Source organism: Dreissena polymorpha, chromosome 4, assembly GCF_020536995.1.
Source record: "Dreissena polymorpha isolate Duluth1 chromosome 4, UMN_Dpol_1.0, whole genome shotgun sequence".
NCBI lineage: Eukaryota > Metazoa > Mollusca > Bivalvia > Myida > Dreissenidae > Dreissena > Dreissena polymorpha.
This window is the reverse complement of record NC_068358.1, coordinates 3,487,371-3,513,180: the sequence shown is the minus strand read 5'-3', so window position 1 is coordinate 3,513,180 and position 25,810 is coordinate 3,487,371. Positions and strand designations below refer to the sequence as shown.

At 37.6% G+C, this 25,810-nt stretch overlaps 1 protein-coding gene across 7 annotated transcripts in view; it reads right to left on the bottom strand.

The window, feature by feature from the left end:
- LOC127879720 (uncharacterized) overlaps positions 1 to 25,810 on the bottom strand; it is a 101,292-nt gene that overhangs the window by 68,825 nt on the left and 6,657 nt on the right. For 6 of the 7 annotated variants that reach the window (XM_052426722.1, XM_052426721.1, XM_052426723.1 and 3 more), the window contains exons 4-8: positions 16,466 to 16,531; positions 15,144 to 15,228; positions 13,535 to 13,978; positions 2,892 to 3,125; positions 4 to 178 (exon numbers count right to left, since the gene is read on the bottom strand). In XM_052426722.1, the coding sequence (XP_052282682.1) occupies positions 4 to 178; positions 2,892 to 3,125; positions 13,535 to 13,978; positions 15,144 to 15,228; positions 16,466 to 16,531 (1,004 nt within the window). Of the gene's footprint in view, positions 1 to 3; positions 179 to 2,891; positions 3,126 to 7,515; positions 7,858 to 13,534; positions 13,979 to 15,143; positions 15,229 to 16,465; positions 16,532 to 25,810 lie in introns of those variants that run through there. The other variant, XM_052426727.1, reaches the window with a different exon arrangement.

Genomic DNA, 25,810 nt, shown 5'->3' with positions numbered 1-25,810 from the left:
TACACATGGAGGACTGGGCACGGCTGATCTGCCCACGCAGGCTCATGGCGCTGGTCTGTTCACGTATGTATTCACGTTCCTGTCTGATGGCCTCGTTCTCAGCCAACTTGGCGTGCGGATTCACCAGACTCGCTATCGAGTGAACCATGCGCTTCTGTAGACCAAACGTCTCCGTTGACTGTCATAAATTTACCAATAAAATCAATTACCAAGTTGACCAATCAGGTGTTCATATTTGAAGTGGTAAAGAAAAGCAAACTCATCCAAAATACAATTGATAAGCTGCTTACCCTTGGGTAAACAACTTATAGGCATGTATTTATTAACCCTTTTAGCGCTGGAACCGGATTTTAAAGGCCTTTGCAAACAGTTTGGATCCAGATGAGACGCCACAGAACGTGGCGTCTCATCAGGATCCAAACTGTTTGCTATTCTGATAGTATTCTTTGAGAAAAATCGAAGAAAATGCTAATTTTAGAAAATCAGCAGAAGACATTTTAGCAGACGACATATTTCCCAGCATGCAAAGTGTTAATGTATATCTATTGGTTAATTATTATGGTGTTCTACTGATAAGCTTGTGAATAAAGCTTAGAGCTGTCATAAATGTGACAAACTGTGTTCAAGGGCACATAACTCAAGAATTCAAGAATGATTAGGGATGGAAAAAATGTTTTGCACGTCTTGACTTCATGATGATCACATATGTGCAGTTTCAAATTAAGAGTTGAGAATTGTGACTTTATGCTGAAAAACCTAGGAACAAAAAAAAAACCTGACAGGCTATCATTGTACCTTATGCAAGACTTCCCTGCTGGGGTAAAATTAAAGCGGGTATATACGATTTTTATATGTGTTGAATTGTAATATATTGATACAAATATGTTATAATAGCACACAATATGCAAGAAAAATGATACATTTAAGACGAATTTCTTAAAATGCAGCAAATACAAATTAGCGCCCCGAGCCGATTGTGATGAAGATAATTCGTACATATTTTCCTACAATGACCGATGCATTCTTCTCTTAAAAGGTGTTTGTGTGTCATATGAATCGATACCGCTGCAGGAATTTCAAATGAACTGTTAAACTAAATTTAGATTCACATCGTACATGCATGATATATATGCTGGCGAATTCGGCTGTACAGCCTTTTTCGATTTCAGAATTAAATATCTGGCTTACTGTGAAACCATTTATTTTCGTCGGCACAAAATTTCGCCCTTTTCATAAAAATGACAATTTCGTCAGCACTTAAATTCGTCCATTTCTGGTTTTGAAAAAAAACAACGTCCGATTTGTTTGTAATACATGTAATACGCGGTTGCGAAAAAATCGTGCTGGGGAAAGAGAGGTGACACTTGGTAGTCACTTGCAGGAGGTGGGCCTTGTTTGGCATATGCCAATTAACAAGTCTGTTATTTTAGGTGATAGTAACTGTCACTTATTATTTCATGTCATTGACACTTTCTTTGTTATGATTAGCGGATAAGTGGGACTGAATAATCGTTAACGAGTGTTTTAATCAACGAAGCCAATTGCCAATTAGTCTTTTTCCATTACTATCACGGTCAAACTGATAACAATCTTACCTTTATCGGCGCCAATTAGAGAAGGTGCGAACATTATGGGTTATATTAAGCGTAAGCCACAAAGGTACGGGTTTTTATGTATATGTACAAAAATAGTAGATGCAGTTAAAACCAAACAACCAAACACAAATCAAAATATTCTTTATTAATTTGTAACAAAGCAAAGAATATATTTCAGTCAGGTGTTGATCACACATCGTCAGATTTTAATTGCGTTTAATAGTATTGTCTTTAATCCGGATTCGCCGCGTGTAGGCTGTATAATCTGCAACACCCCTGAAAAACACAATACACACAATGGGTAATAAAGTTGTTAACAATTAGCGCTAATCAACACTATTATACCTAAACGAAGTCGACGCATTCGATACAGCCTTATTGCATTCGCGTTTTACAGGAAATGTCAGTTGTCAGTACACTGTATAATGAACACCCCTTTGTGTCAAAACCGGATTTAACTTGAGTGTGAATAGTCGACTGTTTCATGTTCTTTGTATCAATACCATCTGTGTATCTGTATTATAAGTATACCAGTCAACAAACAAGGTGCGCGCTTCCGCATGTGGGTATTCGGACGTTCAAAAAATTGACCTACGGTTTAGCGTTCTCGCCGTTGAACGCATTAAGCAATATAACTCGTTTTTTTTTACACTATTTCTTTATTTGCAAAAAATACTAGTGGCTTACAACTTACCTTGCAATCTTTTTTTCTCGCATTTTGCGAGTGTGCGAGTGTTAATTTCAAGCCCTGTGTATATGCGTGGATTACGCTGGATTTAAATGCCTCATGCCTATGGTAATTCAGTCTTATTTGTTTCAAATATGGGAAATGATTGTTCGTTAGGATCTTGAATTCGTTCATCGGTCGAAGGACGAAAAAGGCGAAAATTAATGTCGGACGAATAATAATGGTTTCACAGTATATAGCATTTTTCGACACATGTTCTTCTTAACTTGTATTTTAGTTTAGATTGAAATATATGTATAATAAGTTTTTACACATTTTATATTAATTAATAAATATTTGACAAGATCGTATATACCTGCTTTAAACAATTATTAAATGTGAAAAAATAACTGTATTATGCATTGATGCGAGTAACATGCAGTCTGTTCAGGTTTTATGGAGTTTGCTGTTCATTAGTACATAATGATTGTAATTGAAGCCTTTAAAACTTTAATCTAGTAAGAAAGGTCTTAAATTAAATTATATTTTTAAGGGACTATAAACGCATCAAAGTGTGTTTCTGAGCAGTAAAGGTTTAACAGCATAATGAACAGATGTGCAACTGATACCTGATTATCCGAGAACTCGAGTCCCGGGCCACCGCTGGACGTTAGCCCGCGCGACAGTCGCCTCCGAGCATCGCTCTGGAAGTCCATCATGTCAACTGAGCCCACGTCGGGCCCAGAACTGTCTCCAGAGCCCCCGCTACGCGCAGACTGCGGACTTGAGTTTGGCGCGGACTGGTGATCAGCTTGAAATGGGTCGTCAAGAGTACCCTGACTTAGGGAACTCTCGCGTACATTCTGCAATGACATAATTGTACAATTTGATAATTTGGGACTTAGGTTTGGCACCATTTGGTGACTTGCTTGATATGTGTCATCAAATGAGTTTTGAAAAAGATATTTTACCTCTCATCAATTTTCATTTTTCCCTTAAATAATGTTTTAATTACTGGGACTTTTAGAAGCAATGATATGTAGAAATACCATGATCTTTTTTGTTTTTTGAAAATTATGCTAATATAGATTCACAAACTCATAATGATCGCTTCATATTTGTCTTTGTTGTAGTTTTGTTTTTTACAAAAACAAAATAAAGAGCATCAGTCAATTTAGCCTTTCAGCAATATTGTATATGTATTAACATGAAAATATAACACATTTACTAATATGACCCATATATTATCATGTATTCTAACACCACATGTGATTTAATTTCTGTACACACAGAGACGATGAAGAGTGGGTTCTTCTGCAATGGTTTTAATAATGTTTGGTGAAGACTAATGTTTTAAAAATATTTCTGAACAAGAGCTGTCTCAATAGGATGACATATGCCCCCGATAAATGCTTTGATAGAAAATATGAGCATTTTTCGAAACCTAAACGCAATTTTCGAAACCTAAACCCGGAACCCTAAGTTCAAGGTCAAGGTCAAAGGGGTCAAAATTTGTGTGCGTATGGAAAGGCCTTGTCCATATACACATGCATACCAAATATGAATGTAACATCTGAAGGTACATAGAAGTTATGAGCATTTTTCGAAACCTAAACGCAAAGTTGACGAACAGACGGACAGACGGATATTGCGATCACTATATGCCCACCTTGGGGGGCATAAAAACTATTTTTAAAAGTTTTTAATAAGTTTAAATCACTGAATGTGCATGTATAAATGTAGCAACTCTTGTCACACTTGATTGATGTCCTTTCTATGAACAGTGCCAATAGTATTAGTATCTGTTCTTCTTTCTATATGTGAAGAAATATCATATCAATTTAAAACCACAGTTGATTAACAGCGATATTTCTTATAACCTGCTGCATGAGACATTCTACCTTGAAAATGAAAAAAAAACAACGCCAAAACAGATAGGTAAGTGCATAAAATGAGTCAGGTGTGAAGGCATAAGACTATAAACGCTAATGATCTGCTATTTCAGTAAACAAAGTCTGCATTGAATGTGCCTGAGAACAAAAGGAACTATTACTGTACTTATAAATAAAACGGTGTCAAGTTTCATATTAAAGAATTTACCATAATTGTTGAACAGACTTAATGAGGTTAAGTGATAAGACAGGAAGGGACGCCCAAAGCTGTTTGTTAATTGTTAGTTTATAAATTTAAATACTACCTTTAACAGATATAAAGCTTTAGAAAAATTCAGGCATTTTGTATTATAGCAAAAAAATAAAAACAGATTTTTTAGAATTAATAACTCAGCTTTTTGTAGTAACAGCTACCAAATATATAAATTGAAGCAAGTAAGTTTATATGAGTCACACTTTAAAACAAATGATTTAATACATGTAAGTGCCCCCCCCCCCAGATAAGCCTGTGCAGTTGAAGTGCCCCCACCCCCAGATAAGCCTGTGCAGTTGAAGTGCCCCCACCCAGATAAGCCTGTGCAGTTAAAGTGCCCCCATCCAGATAAGCCTGTGCAGTTGAAGTGCCTCCCCCCAGATAAGCCTGTGCAGTTGAAGTGCCTCCCCCCAGATAAGCCTGTGCAGTTGAAGTGCCCCCACCCAGATAAGCCTGTGCAGTTGAAGTGCCCCCACCCAGATAAGCCTGTGCAGTTGAAGTGCCTCCCCCCAGATAAGCCTGTGCAGTTGAAGTGCCCCCACCCAGATAAGCCTGTGCAGTTGAAGTGCCCCCACCCAGATAAGCCTGTGCAGTTGAAGTGCCCCAACCCAGATAAGCCTGTGCAGTTAAAGTGCCCCCACCCCCAGATAAGCCTGTGCAGTTGAAGTGGCCCACCCAGATAAGCCTGTGCAGTTGAAGTGCCTCCCCCCAGATAAGCCTGTGCAGTTGAAGTGCCCCCCCCCCCCGATAAGCCTGTGCAGTTGAAGTGCCCCCACCCAGATAAGCCTGTGCAGTTGAAGTGCCCCCACCCCCAGATAAGCCTGTGCAGTTAAAGTGCCCCCACCCAGATAAGCATGTGCAGTTGAAGTGCCCCCACCCCCAGATAAGCCTGTGCAGTTGAAGTGCCCCCCCAGATAAGCCTGTGTAGTTGAAGTGCCCCCACCCAGATAAGCCTGTGCAGTTGAAGTGCCCCCACCCAGATAAGCCTGTACAGTTGAAGTGCCCCCACCCAGATAAGCTTGTGCAGTTGAAGTGCCCCCACCCCAGATAAGCCTGTGCAGTTGAAGTGCCCCCACCCCCAGATAAGCCTGTGCAGTTGAAGTGCCCCCCCCCAGATAAGCCTGTGCAGTTGAAGTGCCCCCACCCAGATAAGCCTGTGCAGTTGAAGTGCCCCCCCCAGATAAGCCTGTGCAGTTGAAGTGCCCCCCCCGATAAGCCTGTGCAGTTGAAGTGCCCCCACCCAGATAAGCATGTGAAGTTGAAGTGCCCCCACCCCAGATAAGCCTGTGCAGTTGAAGTGCCCCCACCCAAATAAGCCTGTGCAGTTGAAGTGCCCCCACCCAGATAAGCCTGTGCAGTTGAAGTACCCCCACCCAGATAAGCCTGTGCAGTTGAAGTGCCCCCACCCAGATAAGCTTGTGCAGTTGAAGTGCCCCCACCCCAGATAAGCCTGTGCAGTTGAAGTGCCCCCACCCCCAGATAAGCCAGTGCAGTTGAAGTGCCCCCCCCCCAGATAAGCCAGTGCAGTTGAAGTGCCCCACCCAGATAAGCCAGTGCAGTTGAAGTGCCCCCACCCAGATAAGCCTGTGCAGTTGTTAAAGGAAGTTTCTTCTTACAAAAGAACCGTCTAGGCAGAAAGTGCATCCCTGATTAGCCAGCGCAGACTTCACAGGCTATTATGGCACTACCCTTTACACACATGCATTCATAACGTTTTTCCCAGACATTAAAGGCTCATAGGATGTCAACATTTTTTCTTTTTACAATCTAAAACCAACACATTATCGTGAACAAGGAATTTGAATAGCATAAATTAAATATCACTAAATGGTCCCAAACAATTTTTTTTAACCTCGATGAAAAGCATAACGAGCATGTTTACGTTGATATGACAACACAATTACTCCTTATTGATGCGTCAACACAAATTGTGTCTGTGTGTCATATGAAGGATTCTGCACAGGCTAAGGCCAAGAAAAAGTCTATTGTTTCCACTTATATTCTCAAAAAAACACTAGAGTAAGTAGGTTGGCCAAACTTTATTTAGTTAATTTTAGTTTATTTCAAGTCAATTTAGAGAAATTTATTAAATGTAGATTATATAATCACAAAATTAGTTATTGTCACTGCAAATTTAGCAAAAGAGATTAAAACCTTAACCTGGAAAACCAAAACATGTTTAGGGCGAAACACGAAAACATAGGGTTGATCGAGTGAGCGGATACAAATACATTTCTTTTTATATCACGTCTTATGGGGATTTCCCTACTGTGTACATGTCATTTGAGCATGAATGAGTGTTTGTATCTGCAAAAGAAATTTATTTCAAATTTTATAAAAACCCTATGTTGAAGATGTTTTGGTACTATTTTTTAAACTCTTAACCCTTTCCCCCATAAGAAGCAAAGTGAGAAAGGCTATGTGTAAACAACATTAAACCAGAACAGCCTGCGAGTAACTGTTCAGGTTTTAAGCTGTTTGCTGCTCATCAGTATCTAATGGTTGGAAATAAAGCCTTTAAAACTTGAATCAAGTAAGAAAGGTCTTTAATTAAATGCAACTTTCTAAGGGACTACAAATAAGTCCAAATACATATCTACATGTAAGTGGTAAAGGGTTTATTGATTTTAGTTTTGTATTCATAAAATAAATGTTTTATCTCTGTTTCCAAGAAAATAGATTGTATAGACTTGTTTTATGTATTTCTTTTGTTAAATATACCAATGTATAAATATTTCTTTTGGTCTCGATTTCATGTGTTCAAGCAATATTTTTTGGTTTTGTTTCAATGTCTATAGATTGATACAAGCCAACCATTATTTAAATAAGCTGTCATTTTCTCCACTATGCACTTATAGAAGTTACATTATCAATAAGTTACATTTGTTATGCAGCCTTTAAATAACAAAAAGGAACTAAGTAATACTCCATTCTTTTCTATTAAATTATGGTTTTACACAATGACCATGTATTGATTAATGAAATGCACTTTATCTTCTTATTTATTAAACTATTTTATCTTACTTCTACATTACATAAATGAGATAAAAGCCAAGTTGAAGTATGATTAAATAAACTAAAACATTAATAACAGTAAACTTGACTTACAGAGTATATTGTTTTAATCCAATTAAGTGAAGGAACTTTTTACGGACATTACAATCTCAATTGTATAACATATGAAACATTTAATTTTCTCCCCAAACCGATCACTGGCAACTTCTTATGGTACACAAATACATCCAGCATCAAACATACATTTTCACATTCATTTGCCTAAGCAAACAGATGATATAAAAGAATTCCATGGTTGTTTTGTGGAGAAAGTTCACATTTGAATGCGAAAATCAATACACATTTCAATTTACTTTTTATTGTCATGTACTTGAATGACAACTGATCCTTTAGTTTTTAAATCTAACATTACATTTGTATTCAAAGCACTACTGATCACATTATCAGATATATGCTTCAAGCATTGTTGGGGTTTAAACACACTGAAATGTTCAAATTTAATTTGTCACTGCAGTGGGTCTACTTAAATAAACCAGTTACTTATCATTATTCAAATATTGATGATTGAATTGTAGCTTTAGTATTAAGACCATTTCATCAAACGCTTGTACTTAAATACATTCATGCATTCCCATAGTCATAAAACAAACATTTTCCTATGCATAACATGTTTAAAGCATAGTTATGGACTTAATAATTTCATTAAATATTAAGAGAAAAACAAACACTTTCAGATTTTCCACATGATTGGAATTTATATTTATGATATACTTAAATACAAACTGATTATGTTTACATGCCTCCAATTAATTCAGTTGAATTTGATGCCAAATACAGTTAACTGTCATTACTTGAACTGTATTTGACAAGGTCAATGCAGGTCGTATTAAACACAAAGTTTAGCAGGCATCTAAACTGTACAGTATAACATCCATTTGATATTAAATAAACCTAAATGGGCTTAATTAACATTTATAAAGTGATGACTAAATATGCAACAGGAACAAGTTTTTTGTGAGCATTAGCTCACAAATAATGTAGAGGCAATTTTGCGTTAAGTACGCTAGGAACTGTATCCTGTGACTGCCTGTGTGGATAACTGCAGTAAAATTAAGCAGACGACGAATGCTAGGAGCTTGTGCTCTAACCACCGCATCTGCCTGTTTATAGTTCTCACTGGTACACTACATAGTGTGTATGTATTCAAAAGTAATTAACAGCTTGTAAGACAACGTTGGCCAGTCTATTGAAATCTGTACATATTGGCTGCTTTCAGGGAAAACGGGGCTTAATGCATGTCAAATAAGATTAGCCTGTGCACACTTATTAAGCTGTATCAAAGATTTGAAAAAAACAAACACATCTCGACCAGTGCTTTAAGACACACTCTTTATAAATTTGAATGGGTTGTGGTCATTTCAAACTTGCGATATAAAAAGCTATAACATAATTTTGAAAACTGAGTTGCGTCTAAGATTATACAACAGCGAACAAATTCAGTGCCTTCAGCGCTTCTGCTCACCTGGATTCATGGACACATGATCTTTGAAGACTTGACCTAATGATCTAGTTTTTGAATCCACTTGACCAAGAATCAAAAATTGCCTTCATATTGTCAAGATAAACATAAAGTTTCATCAAGACAAAGTCATACATGTGGCCTCAAGAGTGGTAATATGTTTTTTTAAAGATTTTACCAGGTGATCTTGTTCTTGGACGTTTGGAACCAAGATTCAAACTCAACCTAAATATTTTCAAGATAAACAATCTGATCATGTTTCATCAAGTTTGAGGCATAAAAGTGGCCACTAGAGCGTTAATAAGGTTTTTGTATCATTTCAATTAGTGACTAATTTTGTTTCCAACTCAGCCTTGCTATTGTCAAGAAAAACATTCTGACAAAGTTTTATTAACATTGTATAACAAGAGATGTGTTTGTCAGAAACACAATGCCCCCAATTGCGCGGCTTTGAAGCCATAAATTTGACCTTTGACCTTGAAGGATGACCTTGACCTTTCACCACTCAAAACGTGCAGCTCCATGAAATACACAAGCATGCCAAATATCAAGTTGCTATGTTCATTATTAAAAAAAGTTATGACCAAACTTTAACAAAGGTTAAAGGTTTAGGAACTAAAAATACAATGATATTTGACCTTTAACCTTAAAGGATGACCTTGACCTTGACTTTTTCCCACTCAAAATGTGAAGCTCGATGAGATACACATGCATGCCAAATATGAAATTGCTATCTTCAATATTGCAAAAGTTATAAAACTTTAACCAAGATTAATGTTTTGGGACACACACATACAAGGACTGACTGACACAATGACAGACAGAAAGACAGTCAGACAGACAGACAGGCCAAAAACAATATACCCCCGATCTTTCGATCCGGGGGCATAAAAAAATATGGCCTCCACAGTGGTAACAAGCTAACAGTTGACAGCAGCAGACGCCTGACAATAGACAAAGGTTGACCACAATAGCTCGCTTTGAACAATTCGTGCTCAGGTGAGCTAATACTCCTTAAAGCATGTTATAAAATCTCACTTTAAAACCATTTTAATTATAGTCATATATAACCAAATCTAGTCTAGGGTGATCACAAGATTTAATATTGAAACACAAATGTTGGAAATAAATCTTGAACATTTCGGTTCAATATTTGTACAGAGACACTTTCTCTGCTAAATATTTGCTCAAGATCACACTCTTCCCTTTCAGTCCGAGCTGTTTTGACAAAATGTAGCTTACGCCCGATAAAACTGTATTGATAAAAACTTAAGTGCTTTCAAACTAAAAATCCATTAATAAATAAGGGTTTTATTTATTCATTAATTTTATTCAGACTCAAACTCACATTTATACTGTTAAAACTGTTGTTGTTTGTTAAGCAGGTCTGGAAATGCGCACTATGAATCACTATTCGTTTTGTAAAACAGACCTCTTTTCAATAAAGTAACAATGCAAACAAAAAATACAAATTGAGCTGCGTCATGCGAAAATGGGTCTTATGCCATATGCTGACAGCGCAAGTTCTTAAAGTATTTAAGCTATTGTTTGGCAACTGAGACTTAACATCTGGTGATAATACTTACTGCTCACAATCACATTTAAAGACTAGGGAGTTTTAAAAAACACAGGCTTATACCATAAACGTTTGTTTCAATAAAATCCGTCAACAATTTGTATGACAAAACAGTCTTATATTAATTATTTCTCACTAAAAGCAAGTCTTTGCAATTGTTTATCAGTTTTATTTTGCAATGTATTTGCTGGAGCACACAATGTTAAACACAATGTATAATAACCCCGTCACACCGGACTGGCCTCCTTACGGCGACCTAAGACTGTGTTTCTGGAAATTTCTGATTGTCATAGTAAGGACGCCAATGACTTTTTTGGTAAAAATGCTGTTATTCGCCTTCCCGTCACACCAGCGTCCTGGTTTATGGCGCTCTGCGCGTCCTCACGGCGTCCTTAATACGTCCCTGGCGACCTTACCACGTTCGTACTGCGTCCTTACGCTGACCAAAGCCGACCATACGGCGTCTGAGCGGCTTCATTGGCGCTCTTACTGTGTTCTTATTGCAACCATAGTTGTTCTGAGGACGCAATAGACATACAAAAGACGTACTAATGTTGCAATAAGGTCACCGTACGATTGCCTTGCAGTCAATGATCATTTTCTGTGGGTTTGAGCGCCGACCACACAACGTCCATGGCGACCTTACAGCGACCCTACCACGTCCCTACTACGACTACTGCGTCTCTACAGAAGTAGACTAACAGAATGCCATAAAACGCCGAACTTCGGCGACTACTTTGAACATGTTCAAATTGGTCGCCGTGGGCTCACGTCCTAAGCAATGTTCTGCGTCCTCTTGCATCCTTACTGCGTCCCTCTGGCGTCTATGGCGTCCTCACTGTGACCTGGGTCACCGTAAGGATGCAGTGAGGACGCCAGTCCGGTGTGACAGGGGTATAACAAGCAAAGTCATTGAATTGATATCTCCCGTCAAATAAAGTTTGTTAAATGAATGTGTGCAAATCCCTTGCAATGTATTTGCTGGACCATACTATGTTTAACACAATGTATAACAAGCAAAGTCGTTGAATTGATATCTCACACCAAACAAAGTTTGTTTATTGATGGGTTCAAATTCCTTGATATACGCTATCATAAAAATAATTGTAAATAAAATTAAAATAAAAGTGTAGGGAAATTGTTTTTTATGTATTGCAATTCTCCTCATTGATATCTATACACCAGTGAAGTTTTGTGTTAAAATCTTGTAAAGTATCTGTGATATAGCTTTGACAAGTTACATCATACAAAACCAACCAAGGGCATTTACTCTTAGTTAAGAAAGTGTTGGGTTGTGGTTGTTGTTCATGACACTTCTTCCCATTGATTTCTGCACACCTAGAAGTTTAATGTTTAAATGTTGTACCATATCTGAGATATAGCCCTGAAAAGTTCCATCATACAACAATGACCAAGGGCAATAATTCTTATTTAAGAAAGTGAAGGGTTATAGTTCTTAAGCATGACACTTCTCATTTACAAACTGTTCAATAGACTCCAGCGACGACTGTGGATCATTCAACAAATGAGATACTGTACACATGTTGGTGAAAAGTGGAGTGTAAGTATTTCCCTGTTTTTTATATTTTACGTATTCGATTGAGCAGGTTTGAGTGTTCTTTGAGAGCCTAAGTAAGAAGGACTTACTTTTAAAAATCTTCATAGCTCAGAGAACACTAAGATCTTTATGTTTGGTTGTAAAAATCCTGGTGAACTTTAAATAATGTGAAAACTGTTCTCAAAATAAACAAGAGATGTTTTTGTCAGAAACACAATGCCCCCTACTGCGCCACTTTCATACATGATTTTTTACCTTTGACCTTGAAGGATGACCTTGACCTTTCACCACTCAAAATGTGCAACTCCATGAGATACACATGCATGCCAAATATCAAGTTGCTATGTGAAGGGGCATAGAAGTTATGAGCATTTTTCGAAACCTAAATGCGAAACCTAAATGCAAAGTGTGACGGAAGGACAGATGGACGGACGGTCCGATCACTATATGCCCTCCTTCGGGGGCATAAAAACAAGTCGTTTACGCTGTATCTACAGAGCTGCAGTCGTTGAGATAGGTCAGTATTGATCTTTGACAACTAGCATTATTGTATACACCTTCATGTGGGAACAGTGATATGCTGATTGGCTGATACCATTACCAAGAATCATGCCCATTAAAAGCAACTAGAGAACAATGTCAAAGGTGAAACGCTCCATGGGGAAAAAGCTGTAAACATTTACCTCTGAAATGCGTAAATTTATTATTTGTTGGTTTCTTAGAGAACTTTTTTTTGTGGAATAATGTCATCGCGACGCAGGCAATCCATAGACAATTTTTCTTTCGCCAGAGCTGAGATTTCATCGCTTTGGCAATCAGGCGATTTGGTCAATTTTGCGGACTACAATACACCCATGAAGTTTTATGTTGAAGTCTTGTATGGTATCTGAGATATATCCCTTCAAATATGTCAAATAAAAAAGGGCAATAACTCTTATTTAAGAAAGTGAAGGGTTATGGTTCTTGTTCATTGCACTTTTCCTAATTGATATCTATACACCTATGAAGTTTCATGTTGATATCATATTTAGTTTCTGAGATAAAGCCTTAAAATGGTTTTTGACAGACAGCCTTATGGAGGGACTGAAAGACTGAAGGACTGACGAACAGACAACTCCAATTCTATATCCCTCCACTTTTGGCAGGTGATAATAATATCACATGCTTAACCTTTTTTCTGTGTAAAACAACTATTAAAAATTTCTTTTTTTAATTACCAGAGTATGCTTTGCATGAGTGGAGAATACGAGTGAGTGACAACCTTATTATTTCACTATATTCCATCACAACACTGGTTACAGAGATCAAAATTAGCACAAGCCTGCAAGCCTTCTAGTGTTAAATATTTTCAACTGGGCTAGCACATTTTTTCACTCTGAAGTAATAACGCAAGAATTCAGAAATTATTGGCAAAACTGCTAATCTTGTTTGTGGTACAATACTAAGTAAACCTGCTTACATCAAAGTCTGCGCCGTCCCAGTCTGTGACAAATTGTGGAATATCAAATGGAGATTTACGGAGGGGAGACTCAAGGTTCCAGCTGAGCTTACTGGATGGCAACTCCATCATAAAACGATCGGTAAGGAAATCATTTCCACCAAACGTTGTAGAGAGTCGACTCGATGCTGGCTCACTTGGGGGCACCACACTTTCATCACCTCCATGTATGTCAGAGTAGTTATCTTTAGCGCCTGATGCAGGGTTATGAACACAGTCTTCTTGATCATTTTTGCAGGATACTGCATTCCAGACATTTAATTTGCGTGATCGATAGCTCGAAAAGGAAGTGGCCGACTTGCTATGTATACGTCGTGGTGTTTTGTTTGTGGGTGTTTTGGACTGCATGAACCCACCCCTGGTGTCAGTGTCGTCATCGTACTGGCGGTTTTCTTTGCCAAATTTCTGTAATTATAAGAGCCTTATTATGGGAAAACTGGGCTTATTCATGAGCGTAAAGTGTCGTCCCAGAATAGCCTGTTCAGTTGGCACAGGCTTATCAGCAAAGATGCTTTCTGCTTTTAAGTCAATTTTCGTTTAGTAGGTCTCTTCTTAATGAAAACACATTGTAGGTGGAAAATGTTGTCCCTGATTAGCTTGAGCAGATTGAACAACCTATTATAGGACAACACTTTAAGCACATATAATAAATCTGGAAATACAATTTTATTTAATAGACTAGTTTATAAAAGTTCTCAATAGGAAAACTTTTTCATTAAAAAGAATAGTTAACATACCAAAAAAATATTCCAGAATAAGGAATAGTTCACATAAGGAAAAACTGTTTTATAAAAGTCCATTAAGTACTTCAAACTCCAGAGGCGGGAGGGGGTGTAAGAAAGTGTGACAGTTTGTGACAGGGGGAGGGGTCAGGCCAAGTCACGCATTTATAAGTTTAAATTTCATTTCTATTTTATTTATTTATATTAATTTCTTCATGCCGTAAATACATTACATATACTATTAATTGTTAAGAAATGTGCAGGATTCAGGGGTAATATTTATATAATTCAATAATTATTATAATGAACTTACAAACAGATATATTATGTCATTCTTTAAAATATAATACCAAGACGTTGTATTACGTATCTAACAAATACTCACTTTCATTTGTCATCATATATTAAATCAAAATTACACCACCCATTTTTAATTTAATATCAATTAGCAGTTCTTAGTACTTAAAATCCATTCAGGCTGGCCAGGGTATCTAAAACTGGGCCTGGTCGCGATAAAAGTTGATTTCCCGTCATTGTAAAAGCGTTTAGAGACACACGTCACTATCAGGAGGATTAGGCATAGTATCCTAGGGTTAAGGGGGTTAGGTAAATGGTTATGTTTATTTTAAGCTGGCCATTTTTGTAAAGGCACCTTGGCAAAACCTCCACTTGCAGATTTCTTTTTTTTTCCAAATATGTGACATACTTTTGAGGGAGGGCCGCGATTTGTGACAATTTGTGACAGGGGGAAGGGATGGTTAAAATAGTCATAAACAGTGTGAAATACTTTATGAACAGCCCTGAAGGAACTTAAGTGATGAGTCCCCATAAAATATATTTCAACCTACCGGACCAGTTGCCAATGTATGCCGGTTCCCAACATACCAGTTGTGAACTTTCTTCAAAGTCTCCTTTTGTTTATTGCTTGGTAACCTGGAAATAAGAATCAAAATTATAAACCCTTACCCATACATATTATAAATTTGCACATATAAAAATGTTATTTTATCATTTTGGTTCAGTTCCTTTCTACAACAAGAGGGTCTTATGGAATTCAAGCCCACGCCTCAAGGTATTTTTTTACCCCTTCTGACCCGTATTTAAACATGACAGTAAGAATGTCAAGATGATCATCATGACAATGTTTCATGAAGATTGAGAAATAAATTTAGCTTCTATAGTGTTAATTAACCTTTTTAAAAAATGTGACCTAGTCTTTTGACCCAACATGACCCAGATACATTCATGTCCTAGATATTTTCAAAATTTACATTCTGACCATGTTTAATGATAATTGATTCATAAATGTAGCTTCAAAATTGGTAATCATGCTTAACAAGATTCAGATGCAAACATGGGTAGATATTTATAGACAGGATAAACATTCTGAACAAATTTCACAAAGGTTAACCCTTTGCATGCTGGGAAATTTGTCGTCTGCTAAAATGTCTTCTGCTGAATTTCTAAAATTAGCATTTTCTTCGATTTTTTCAAAGAGTTCTATCAGAATAGCAAACAGTTTGGATCCTGATGAGACGCCACGTTCTGTGGCATCTCATCTGGATCCAAACTGTTTGCAAAGGCCTTCAAAATTTGGTTCCAGCACTAAAAGGGTTAAGTCATAAATATGCTTCTAGACTGTTAAAAAGGTTTTTTAAACATTTTAATTGGAAACCTAGTTTTTGGACACATGTAACTGGTATTTAAATGTGGCATAGACATTGTTGAGATAAACATTAAGACCAAGTTTCATCAACATTTAGTCAAACATGTAGCTTCCAAAGTTGTCCGCCTAGTGATCAGGAGGTCATTGGTTTGATTGCCACTGTGGGAGCGTTCTTTAGATTTTCCCCATAGACACTCTGGTTATAGTCCCCAGAAACAGACTCGAGAGTGTTTAAATAAGTCGCTTTCTATGCAATCAAGGTAAAATAAATAGGTTTTAACTAAAGTTGTCACAAGGTTTTTTAAAGATATGACATGATCACCTAGTTTTTGGGCACATGTAACCCACATAAAAACTTGGCACTGAAATATGCAAGATAAATATTCAAAGTAAAAAAATTGCAAATGTATAATATGTACATGAACATGTATAAACAAACACATGAATTAAACGCAGGGAAAGAGACAGACAAAATTATGTGAATGGATAAACATGGCTACTTACTTCTTTATCTCACAGAGCATCTTGATCAGAATGTTATAGAACTTGGTGTCCCTAGCTGCTTGCTCCCTGAAGAAACATCAAAAAGTATATGAATAAATTACAAATAAGCCTTCCCCTGGGAAAACCAGGCTTAATGCATGAGCCTAAAGTGTCATCCCAGATTAGCCTATGCAGTATGCACAGCTAGGATAATCAGGGATAACACTTTCAGCCTTAACTGTTTTGTTTCTTAGAGACTTCATTAAAATTGAAAATTCCATAAAAGTGGTAAGTGTCCTCCCTGATGAGCCTGCGCAAACTGCACAGGCTCAACTGTTACAACACTTTACACACATGCATTTCGCCCGGTTGTCCAGACCATGGCTCAAATCTAACCTTCAACAGCTGACACCTAGTGGGGGGTTTCCAAGGTAACTGAAGTAAACATACTGCTTAAAGGCTCATACAAGGTGATGATCCGTAATTATTACCGATTTTTAAATATTTGTTGCATATTTTATTTATAAGGTTATCAAAAAACAATATATATATGCTATTGGACATTGCCATAAAAAATCAGCAATACAACTTGCTTTGAGCTCAAAATACAGTGTCCTCCAAGTCTATTTTGTTTACAAACAATCAGTTTATTTACATCGCTGTTTACCGGTGTGTAGAAATACCGAAATCCCCATAATTACTGAAATCCCTGTTTATATAAAATACGCCTGTCGAGTACCGAAATCCCCCATATTTACGTCTAAAAAGGTGAATATGTCATCGGTATGATTGTTTTCTTGCATCGCTTAAATGTTAATGTGTTGATAAAGCATTCATATACTTGTATACGTGTAAGTTTCATCTATTGATTTTTTTCCTATGAGTATTATAATTATTTATGTTTTGAATGTTTATTCACTTGACAAAACCAGGTATGATACATGTAGCAAAAGCATTTATATCATATTGACGCGTGTGCGCAGCGGGTAATCAGATTGCGCGCTGCGGATATTCAGATTATCACCTTCAATCGGAGGCGAGTTAATTAACACCCCGCTAAAAAGATAACATAATTAACACATTCAATCAGTTGTGATGTAATATAAAACTCTGTTGATATTTCTATCATGACATAAATGAAACACAAGTTACATGCCCCGTCTTATATATTTCTTTATTAATTTTAATGGTAATCATACCTGGTTTTTTATCATTGTTCACATTTGTTATTACATGTATAATCATTATCTTGAATAATGTAACTTTACTACCTTCTTTGCATATGTATATGTAACATAGTTGTGTACATATTTTTTCAATTTGTTTATTCTATGTTTATATATTATGTACCACTTATTATGTAGCATATATTTATATACACATTCCAACCAAAATGTCGGTGTATGTCCTGGATTATCTTTAACTATTATAACTTTCTATTATCATTATCAGATTTGGAATTGAGGGTAACATACTCATTGACAGACAAGCTTATATAAAGCTGTGCAGTTTTATTTCATTACAAACAGCTGCAAATTTTAACTTCTTGTTTATATGTTTGGGACTATTTTGGCCTATTTTTTTTTTTTATTTCTTGTTTAAACATTTGGTACAATTTCGGCCTATTTTTTAAAATTTATTTTATGAAATTCAAAATTTGGTTCTACAAGAGGTGGCCATATTTGGGACAATTTGGTCCCTTTTTTTAAAATTTATTTTATGAAATTCAAAATTTGGTTCATACAAGAGGTGACCTCCACGTGGCAAGAGCTGGGCAACATATTCATGTTGGCAAACTACCTCTTGATATATATAGAGAGAAATTGAGTGTTTGTACAGCTGGGATTTCGGTACCGACGCGCGTTTAAGTTTTTGTGTAGAATTACCAAAATCCCCGCTAAGAGGCAACGTATGCTGTCAAGAGTGCTTAATAATTAATATTAATATCATTATTTGTCCATTAACATTTATGCGATGCCAAAAACCAATCATACCGATGACATATTGACCCTTTTAAGGCGTAAATATTGGGGATTTCGGTACTCAGTGGGCGAATGTAGAATAACCGAAATCCCCGCTATAAGTCATTATATAAGTCAACAGTAGTTACCAAAGGGAAGATTGTTGTTACGTTTTTGTCTGTATCACTGATTTTTACTATAAGAAAGCACTATTATGTTTTTTTTGACACTTGAAGGTTTGTACAGCTGGGATTTCGGTACCGGCACGTGTTTATGTTATTGTGAAGAATTACCGAAATCCCCGCTAAGAAGCAACGTATGCTGTCAAGAGTGCTTACTAATTAATATTAAAATATTTATTTGCACATTAACACTTTAGCGATGCCAAGATTCGGTGTGCGTACTTAATATTAACGGGGTTTTCGGGGGATTTCGGTTATTACAGGGAATTCGGTATCTCGTGATTTCGCTATCTCGGGAATTCGGTATTTCTACACAACAATTAACAGCGATGTAAATAAACTGAATGTTTGTGAACAAATTTGGCTTGGAGGACACTGTATTTTGAGCTCAAACCAAGTTGTATTGCTTATTTGTTTATGGTAATGTTCAATAGCATATATATATATATTGTTTTTTGAAACCCTTTATAAATAAAATATGCAAAAAGTATTTAAAAATCGGTAATTATTACGGATCGTCACCTTTTATGAGCCTTTAAAAAACAATCAACTGATTAAAACATGTGAATGATAATGGACACTATAGCAAGTTTAATTTTCTGTCGAATCTAGCTCCCTTCAAGTATTGAGTTCTGATAATCATCAATTTACTTATAATTCAGGGAAGTTTTAGCACTTGTCTACCTATTCAATAAGATCACTATGACTGATCTAGAATATTTTGACAGATAAATCTTCATTAATCAAGACATGTTGCCATGGGGCATTGATCCCCCAACATTTTACTTTTGTCACAAAAGTCTACTTATGTCCATAACAAGCTGTTGATGGCATATTATGGCAAAAACTTTTGAGTTTACATGTGAGGTAAAGAGACAGGGCTCAACATTAAAATTTATATCCCTTTATCCCCAGTCGGACAAGTGCCGTAACATTTCATATGTCCTGACCAAACGTTTACTTGTAAGACCTTTTAATGTAAATCCATACACCTATACTACTTAAGTTTTCGGTAATTTTGCAATATATACATATTGTACTATAGCCTGACTAGAAGTGCATTCTCTTGTGTTTTGTTCCCAAATCTTACCAGTATACATGTATAATAATTAACATAAAGCTATAATACCCCGTCACACTAGGCCACGTTCCCACTACGTCCTCAAAAATATGCCAGGACGCAGCGCGAACTTGTACAACGTAGCGAGGACGCAGAAGACACGGCTTTGCCCGTGGTACGGTCTTCATGGACGTGAAGGACGTGGGTGAACTTTGAACATGTTCAAAACATACGTGGCGAGGACGTGGTCAAATCAGGATGTGGTAAGAACTTGGTAAGGTCGTAGTAATGACGTAGCTTAAAACTAGTAAGAACCTCATAGACCCAATACACGCGTTGTGCAGACGTGGACGAGTGTGTGACGCTCTCATCACGTCTGTAGATTGTCACTACGTTCTTGCTACGTCCGTCGGGTTCTCACTACGACCCTTCCACGCTAGTGTTGCGACAATGATACGTTCCTTAGATATGTTTCAAAAGACCGCATTAGGTTCTTTGTACGTTCTACCAGTGCTTATCACGTCTAATGTACGTTTGCAGCAGGCTCTAGCCACGACCATGTCAAGTTCTGGTGGTCGAGTATAAAAACTGGATTCATTTCCCTTTCACTTCCATGCTTGTGATAAGGAGAAGGTGGAGAAGAAATAGAAGGCAGCCCAGGTCTTGCTGGGTGCGGCCTTGGCTGTCAGCAGGAGGAAGGCTGCAATTCGGCCATTATGACCGACTCATGGCTGAATTAAGAATGGAAGATCAGCAGTCATTCTTCTTTTTTTTTAGAATGCCTCCTGAAATGTTTAATTAGCTTCTCAACCAAGTTGGTCCAAGATGTCAGAAGCCAGAAAAGGAAAGCGCTAGATCCAGGTCTGAAATTTGCGATTACGTTACGACGCTTGGCATCTGGCGACAAGTACCCGTCCTTGCAGTACGCCTTTACATTTGCTAGGAACACAATATCTTTGTTTATTCCTGAAGTGTGCCGGGTAATCGTTGACAAATATAAGGACGAAGTCATATCATGCCAAACATCACAAGTCGAATGGCGCACTATTGCGGAAGAGTTTCAGACAAAGTGGAATGTACCACACGCCTGCGGAGCAATTGATGGCAAACATGTGGCTATCAGATACCCAAATAACACTGGATCATTGTTTCTCAATTACAAAGGCTTCTTTTCGGTGGTTCTTCTGGCTTTGGTGGACGGCGATTATACGTTTGTGTGGACAGATATTGGTGGATACGGGTCCATGTCTGACGCTCAGATATACGAGTCCGAATTGAAAGAGTGTTTGGAAAATGGAACAATCGGATTCCCAGATCCAGTCCCAATACCCAACTAGAAATGGCGCGGCAGAGGCCGATGCGTATCCCCACGCCGAATGTTTGACCTAGGCGTGCCCCAGGGTTGGTAATGGGGCCATGCATAGCTGAGATTGACCGTATTGTCATAAGAGAAGTTCATCATCAATTAGAAGTGAATTGGTGTAGAAATGAAGAAGTTATAGTAAAAGGCAATTTTGGGTGGGTGTGACATATGTGGGCAGGGCGCCCCAGGGTTGGTAATTGTGCCATGCATAGTTGAGATTGACCGTATTGTCATAAGAGAAGTTCAGTATCAATTTGAAGTGAATCGGTGTAGAAATGAAGAAATTATAGTAAAAGGCAATTTTGGGTGGGTGTGGTCTATGTGGGCGGGGCGCCCCAGGGTTGGTAATGGGGCCATGCATAGTTGAGATTGACTGTATTGTCATAAGAGAAGTTCAATATCAATTTAAAGTGAATCGGTGTAGAAATGAAGAAATTATAGTAAAGGCAATTTTGGGTGGGTGTGGTCTATGTGGGCGGGGCCCCAGGGTTGGTTATGGGGCCATGCATAGTTGAGATTGACCCTAATGTCATAAGAGAAGTTCAGTATCAATTTGAAGTGAATCCGTGTAGAAATGAAAAAATTATAGTAAATGGAATTTTTTGATGGGTGTGGCCTATGTGGGCGGGCGCCCCAGGGTTGGGATTGGGGCCATGCATAGTTGAGATTGACCCTAATGTCATAACAAAAGTTCAGTATCAATTTGAAGTGAATCCGTGTAGAAATGAAAAATTTATAGTAAATGGAAATTTTTGGTGGGTGTGGCCTATGTGGGCGGGGCGCCCCAGGGTTGGGAATGGGGCCATGCATGGTTGAGATTGACTGTATTGTCATAAGAGAGGTCCAGTATCAATTTGAAGTGAATCGGTGTAGAAATAAAGAAGTAAATGTAAAATAACCTAAAAAAATGAGTGATAATTTCTGACGCGGCCCCACCCCAACCGCTATAACTTTTGACCCAGGGGTCAGATCAAAATTCCAAATAGTGCAGGGTCGCACATATGCTCATAGCTACCATGTGTGTAAGTTTCAAGGTTCTAGTGCTTTTAGTGTAGGAGGAGATAGTGGCCAGGACGGACGGACAGACAGACAGACAGACAGACGGACGGACGGCGGAGATAACCACAATATCCCCACCTTTTTTTCAAAAAGCGTGGGGATAATGATGATCAGGACATGCCATATTTTATCTTGGGTGATGACACGTTTGGACTACGAACCCACCTGATGAAACCATACTCCCACCGAGGACTTTCAAAGCAAGAGTTGATAACCAACTATAGAATTTCAAGAGGGAGACGTGTTGTAAAGAACGCTTTTGGTATACTAGCACAGAGATGGCAGATAGTGTTGACCACAAAGATGCAAGGACCTGACATAGTGAGAACTGTATTCGAGGCTTGCATATGCCTTCATAATCTAATGAGAAAACGGTATCCCGTTACGCAGAATGCCCAACTTGACGCGGAGGATGATCAACATAATGTAGTACCAGGCCTCTGGAGAGCCAATTCAAACATGCATGAAGTTGGAGCAATCAACAGACCTAACAAGGATACTGTAGCAAGAAAGAGGCAACGGGAGTATCTGAAGTTGTACTTCAACAGTCCAGCAGGATCGGTGCCATGACAAGAACATATGGTATCGAAACAATTGAGTTGGATAAACGTTTTAAACCTACTAAGACTAATAACTAAATGTGTTCCTGGTTTTACTTATGATTGCATTTGACATTATTTGATGTGTATAATTTACTTTGTATTGGTAATTCAATTATGGTTTGTAAATTGATTATGTATTTAAATTTGCATTAATATGTACGACTAAATTTATAAATCTTAACTCTGTTGATTCATAGGTCATACTGCAGTTAATGTATAATAAAATTGGATCGTTCTATGAGAAAAGCTGTTAAAGTGATACCTATGTAAAATGCCGTCTCGGATCAGCCTGTGCAATTCGCACACGCTAATCCAGAACACCACTTTCCTCTTTCATTGAATTTTGTAGAGACATAGAACGCGGTGAGAACGTGATGGGCGCGTGGTAAGAACGCAGTGCTATCTTGGCGGTCGTAGAAGCAACCTAGTACGAGCGTAGTTAAAGCATAGCAAGAACGTGTTGGACGTGGTACCCGCCTGAATACACGCGCAATAAGAACATAGTGGAAACGTGTTGGACGCAGTAAGAACTTAGCGCAAACGTGGTATGAGCATAGCAAAAACTTGAGAAATGCATTTTTTACAATTTTTTCCCCCACCTCGCTACGTCTTACGACATTTTCAGGACGCAGTGCGGTCTTCATGAACGTGGCCTAGTGTGACACAGCCTTAATGAAAAATGGCTGGTTAAATACCAATTCACTTAAATTTAATTCATAGATCAAAATAATGTTGCAATCACTGTAGCAGCATTAATATACATCAAAGCCAATTATTAAAGGGATCTTTTCACGCTTTGGTAAATTGACAAAATTGAAAAAAGTTGTTTCAGATTCGCAAATTTTCGTTTTAGTTATGATATTTGTGAGGAAACAGTAATACTGAACATTTACCATGGTCTAATATAGCCATTATATGCATCTTTTGACGATTTTAAAACCTAAAAATTATAAAGCGTTGCAACGCGAAACGATTGAATAATTTGGAGAGTTCTGTTTTTGTCGTTAAATTCTGTGAAACTACGAAGATTGCTTATATAAGGTATAAAATACGTCAAGTATGTGTACTCAGCGGAATAGCTCAGTAGGCTAAAGCGTTTTTACTTCAGGACTCTGGCAGGACACCAGGGGTCACTGGTTCGAAACCTGCTCCGGCCAATGTTCTTTTCCTTTTTTTAATTTTATTCTTGATTTTTTACTGGAGCTTTTACGATCCAATGTTTACATTTATCAATATAAAGCATTTAATGAATAAGTTAAAAAAATGCCAAAATCTGTGAAAAGGCCCCTTTAAGCTTAACAAACATTTTCAAACAATCAAAACTGACTAGTACTTCAGAATAAGTAAGAACTGTTAACAATTTATACACAAATCTTCACATGAACAAGAGGCCCATGAGGGCCTGAATCGCTCTACTACTATAAACACTGTGCAAGTTTGGAAAGAATAAGTTGGAAACTGTGTACTTAATCGCGTAAACAAGGAGAATTTTCTCAAATTAAGGGGAGATTATTGTGTACTTATTTCTCCGACACTGCTCATATTCAATAGCGTTCAAGTCCTCATTGATATAAAGATACTGTGCAAATTTGGAAATAATTGGGTGAAAACTGTGGAATTAATTGCGTAAACAAGCGAGGATTTCAAAATTTTCTCAAATTCAAGGGGAAGTCATTCTGGACTTATTGCTTTAATATTGCTCTTTTTAAACAAGGACTGTTTGTAAAATATGCATGCCCCCCATATGGGCTGTCAGTTATAGTGGAAGCCATTGTGTGAATATGTTTTTTGTCACGGTGACCTTGACCTTTGACCTAGTGACCTGAAAATCAATAGGGGTCATCTGCCAGTCATGATCAATTTACATATGAAGTTTCATGATCCTAGTCCTAATTATTCTTGAGTTATCATCAGGAAACCATTTTACTGTCTTGAGTCACTGTGACCTTGACCTTTGACCTAGTGACCTGAAAATTAATTGGAGTCATCTGCCAGTCATGATCAATGTACCTATGAAGTTTCATGATCCTAGGCATAAGCATTCTTGAGTTATCATTCGGAAACCATTTTACTGTTTCGAGTCACTGTGACCTTGACCTTTGACCTAGTGACCTGAAAATCAATAGGGGTCATCTGCCAGTCATTATCAATGTACCTATGAAGTTTCATGATCCTAGGCGTAAGCATTATTGATTTTTCATACGAAAACCATTTTACTGTTTCGAGTCACTGTGACCTTGATCTTTGACCTAGTGACCTGAAAATCAATAGGGGTCATCTGCAATTCATGATCAATGTTCCTTTGAAGTTTCATGATCCTAGGCGTAAGCATTCTTGAGTAATCATCCGGAAACCATTTTACTGTTTTGAGTCACTGTGACCTTGACTTTTGACCTGAAAATCAATAGCTGTCATCTGCCAGTCATGATCAATGTACCTATGAAGTTTCATGATCCTAGGCTTAAGCATTCTTGAGTTATCATACAGAAACCATTTAACTGTTTCGAGTCACTGTGACCTTGACCTTTGACCTAGTGACCTGAAAATCAATAGGGGTCATCTGCCAGTCATGATAAATGTTCCTTTGAAGTTTCATGATCCTAGGCGTAAGCATTCTTGAGTTATCATCCGGAAACCATTTTACTGTTTCGAGTCACTGTGACCTTGACCTAGTGACCTGAAAATCAATAGGGGTCATCTGCCAGTCATGATCAATGTACCTATGAAGTTTCATGATCCTAGGCCTAAGCGTTCTTGAGTTATCATCTGGAAACCATCTGGTGGACGGACGGACAAACCATCTGCTGGACGGACGGACCGACATGTGCAAAACAATATACCCCCTCTTCTTCGAAGGGGGGCATAAAAAGGTTTTGAGTCCTCATTGATACAAAGACAATGTGCAAGTTTGCCAAGAATTGGATGAAATTATGGACTTTATCACATACAAAAACTGAATTTTCATTTTTTTCTTAAATTCAAGGGGAGATAATTCTGGACTTCTAACTCCGATATTGCTCATTTTCAATAGGGTTTGACTCATCATTCAGATAAAGACACTGTTTAAGTTGGAAAATAATTGGATGAAAACTGTGGACTTTATTGCGTAAACAAGCCTTATTTCACAATTTTCTCACAT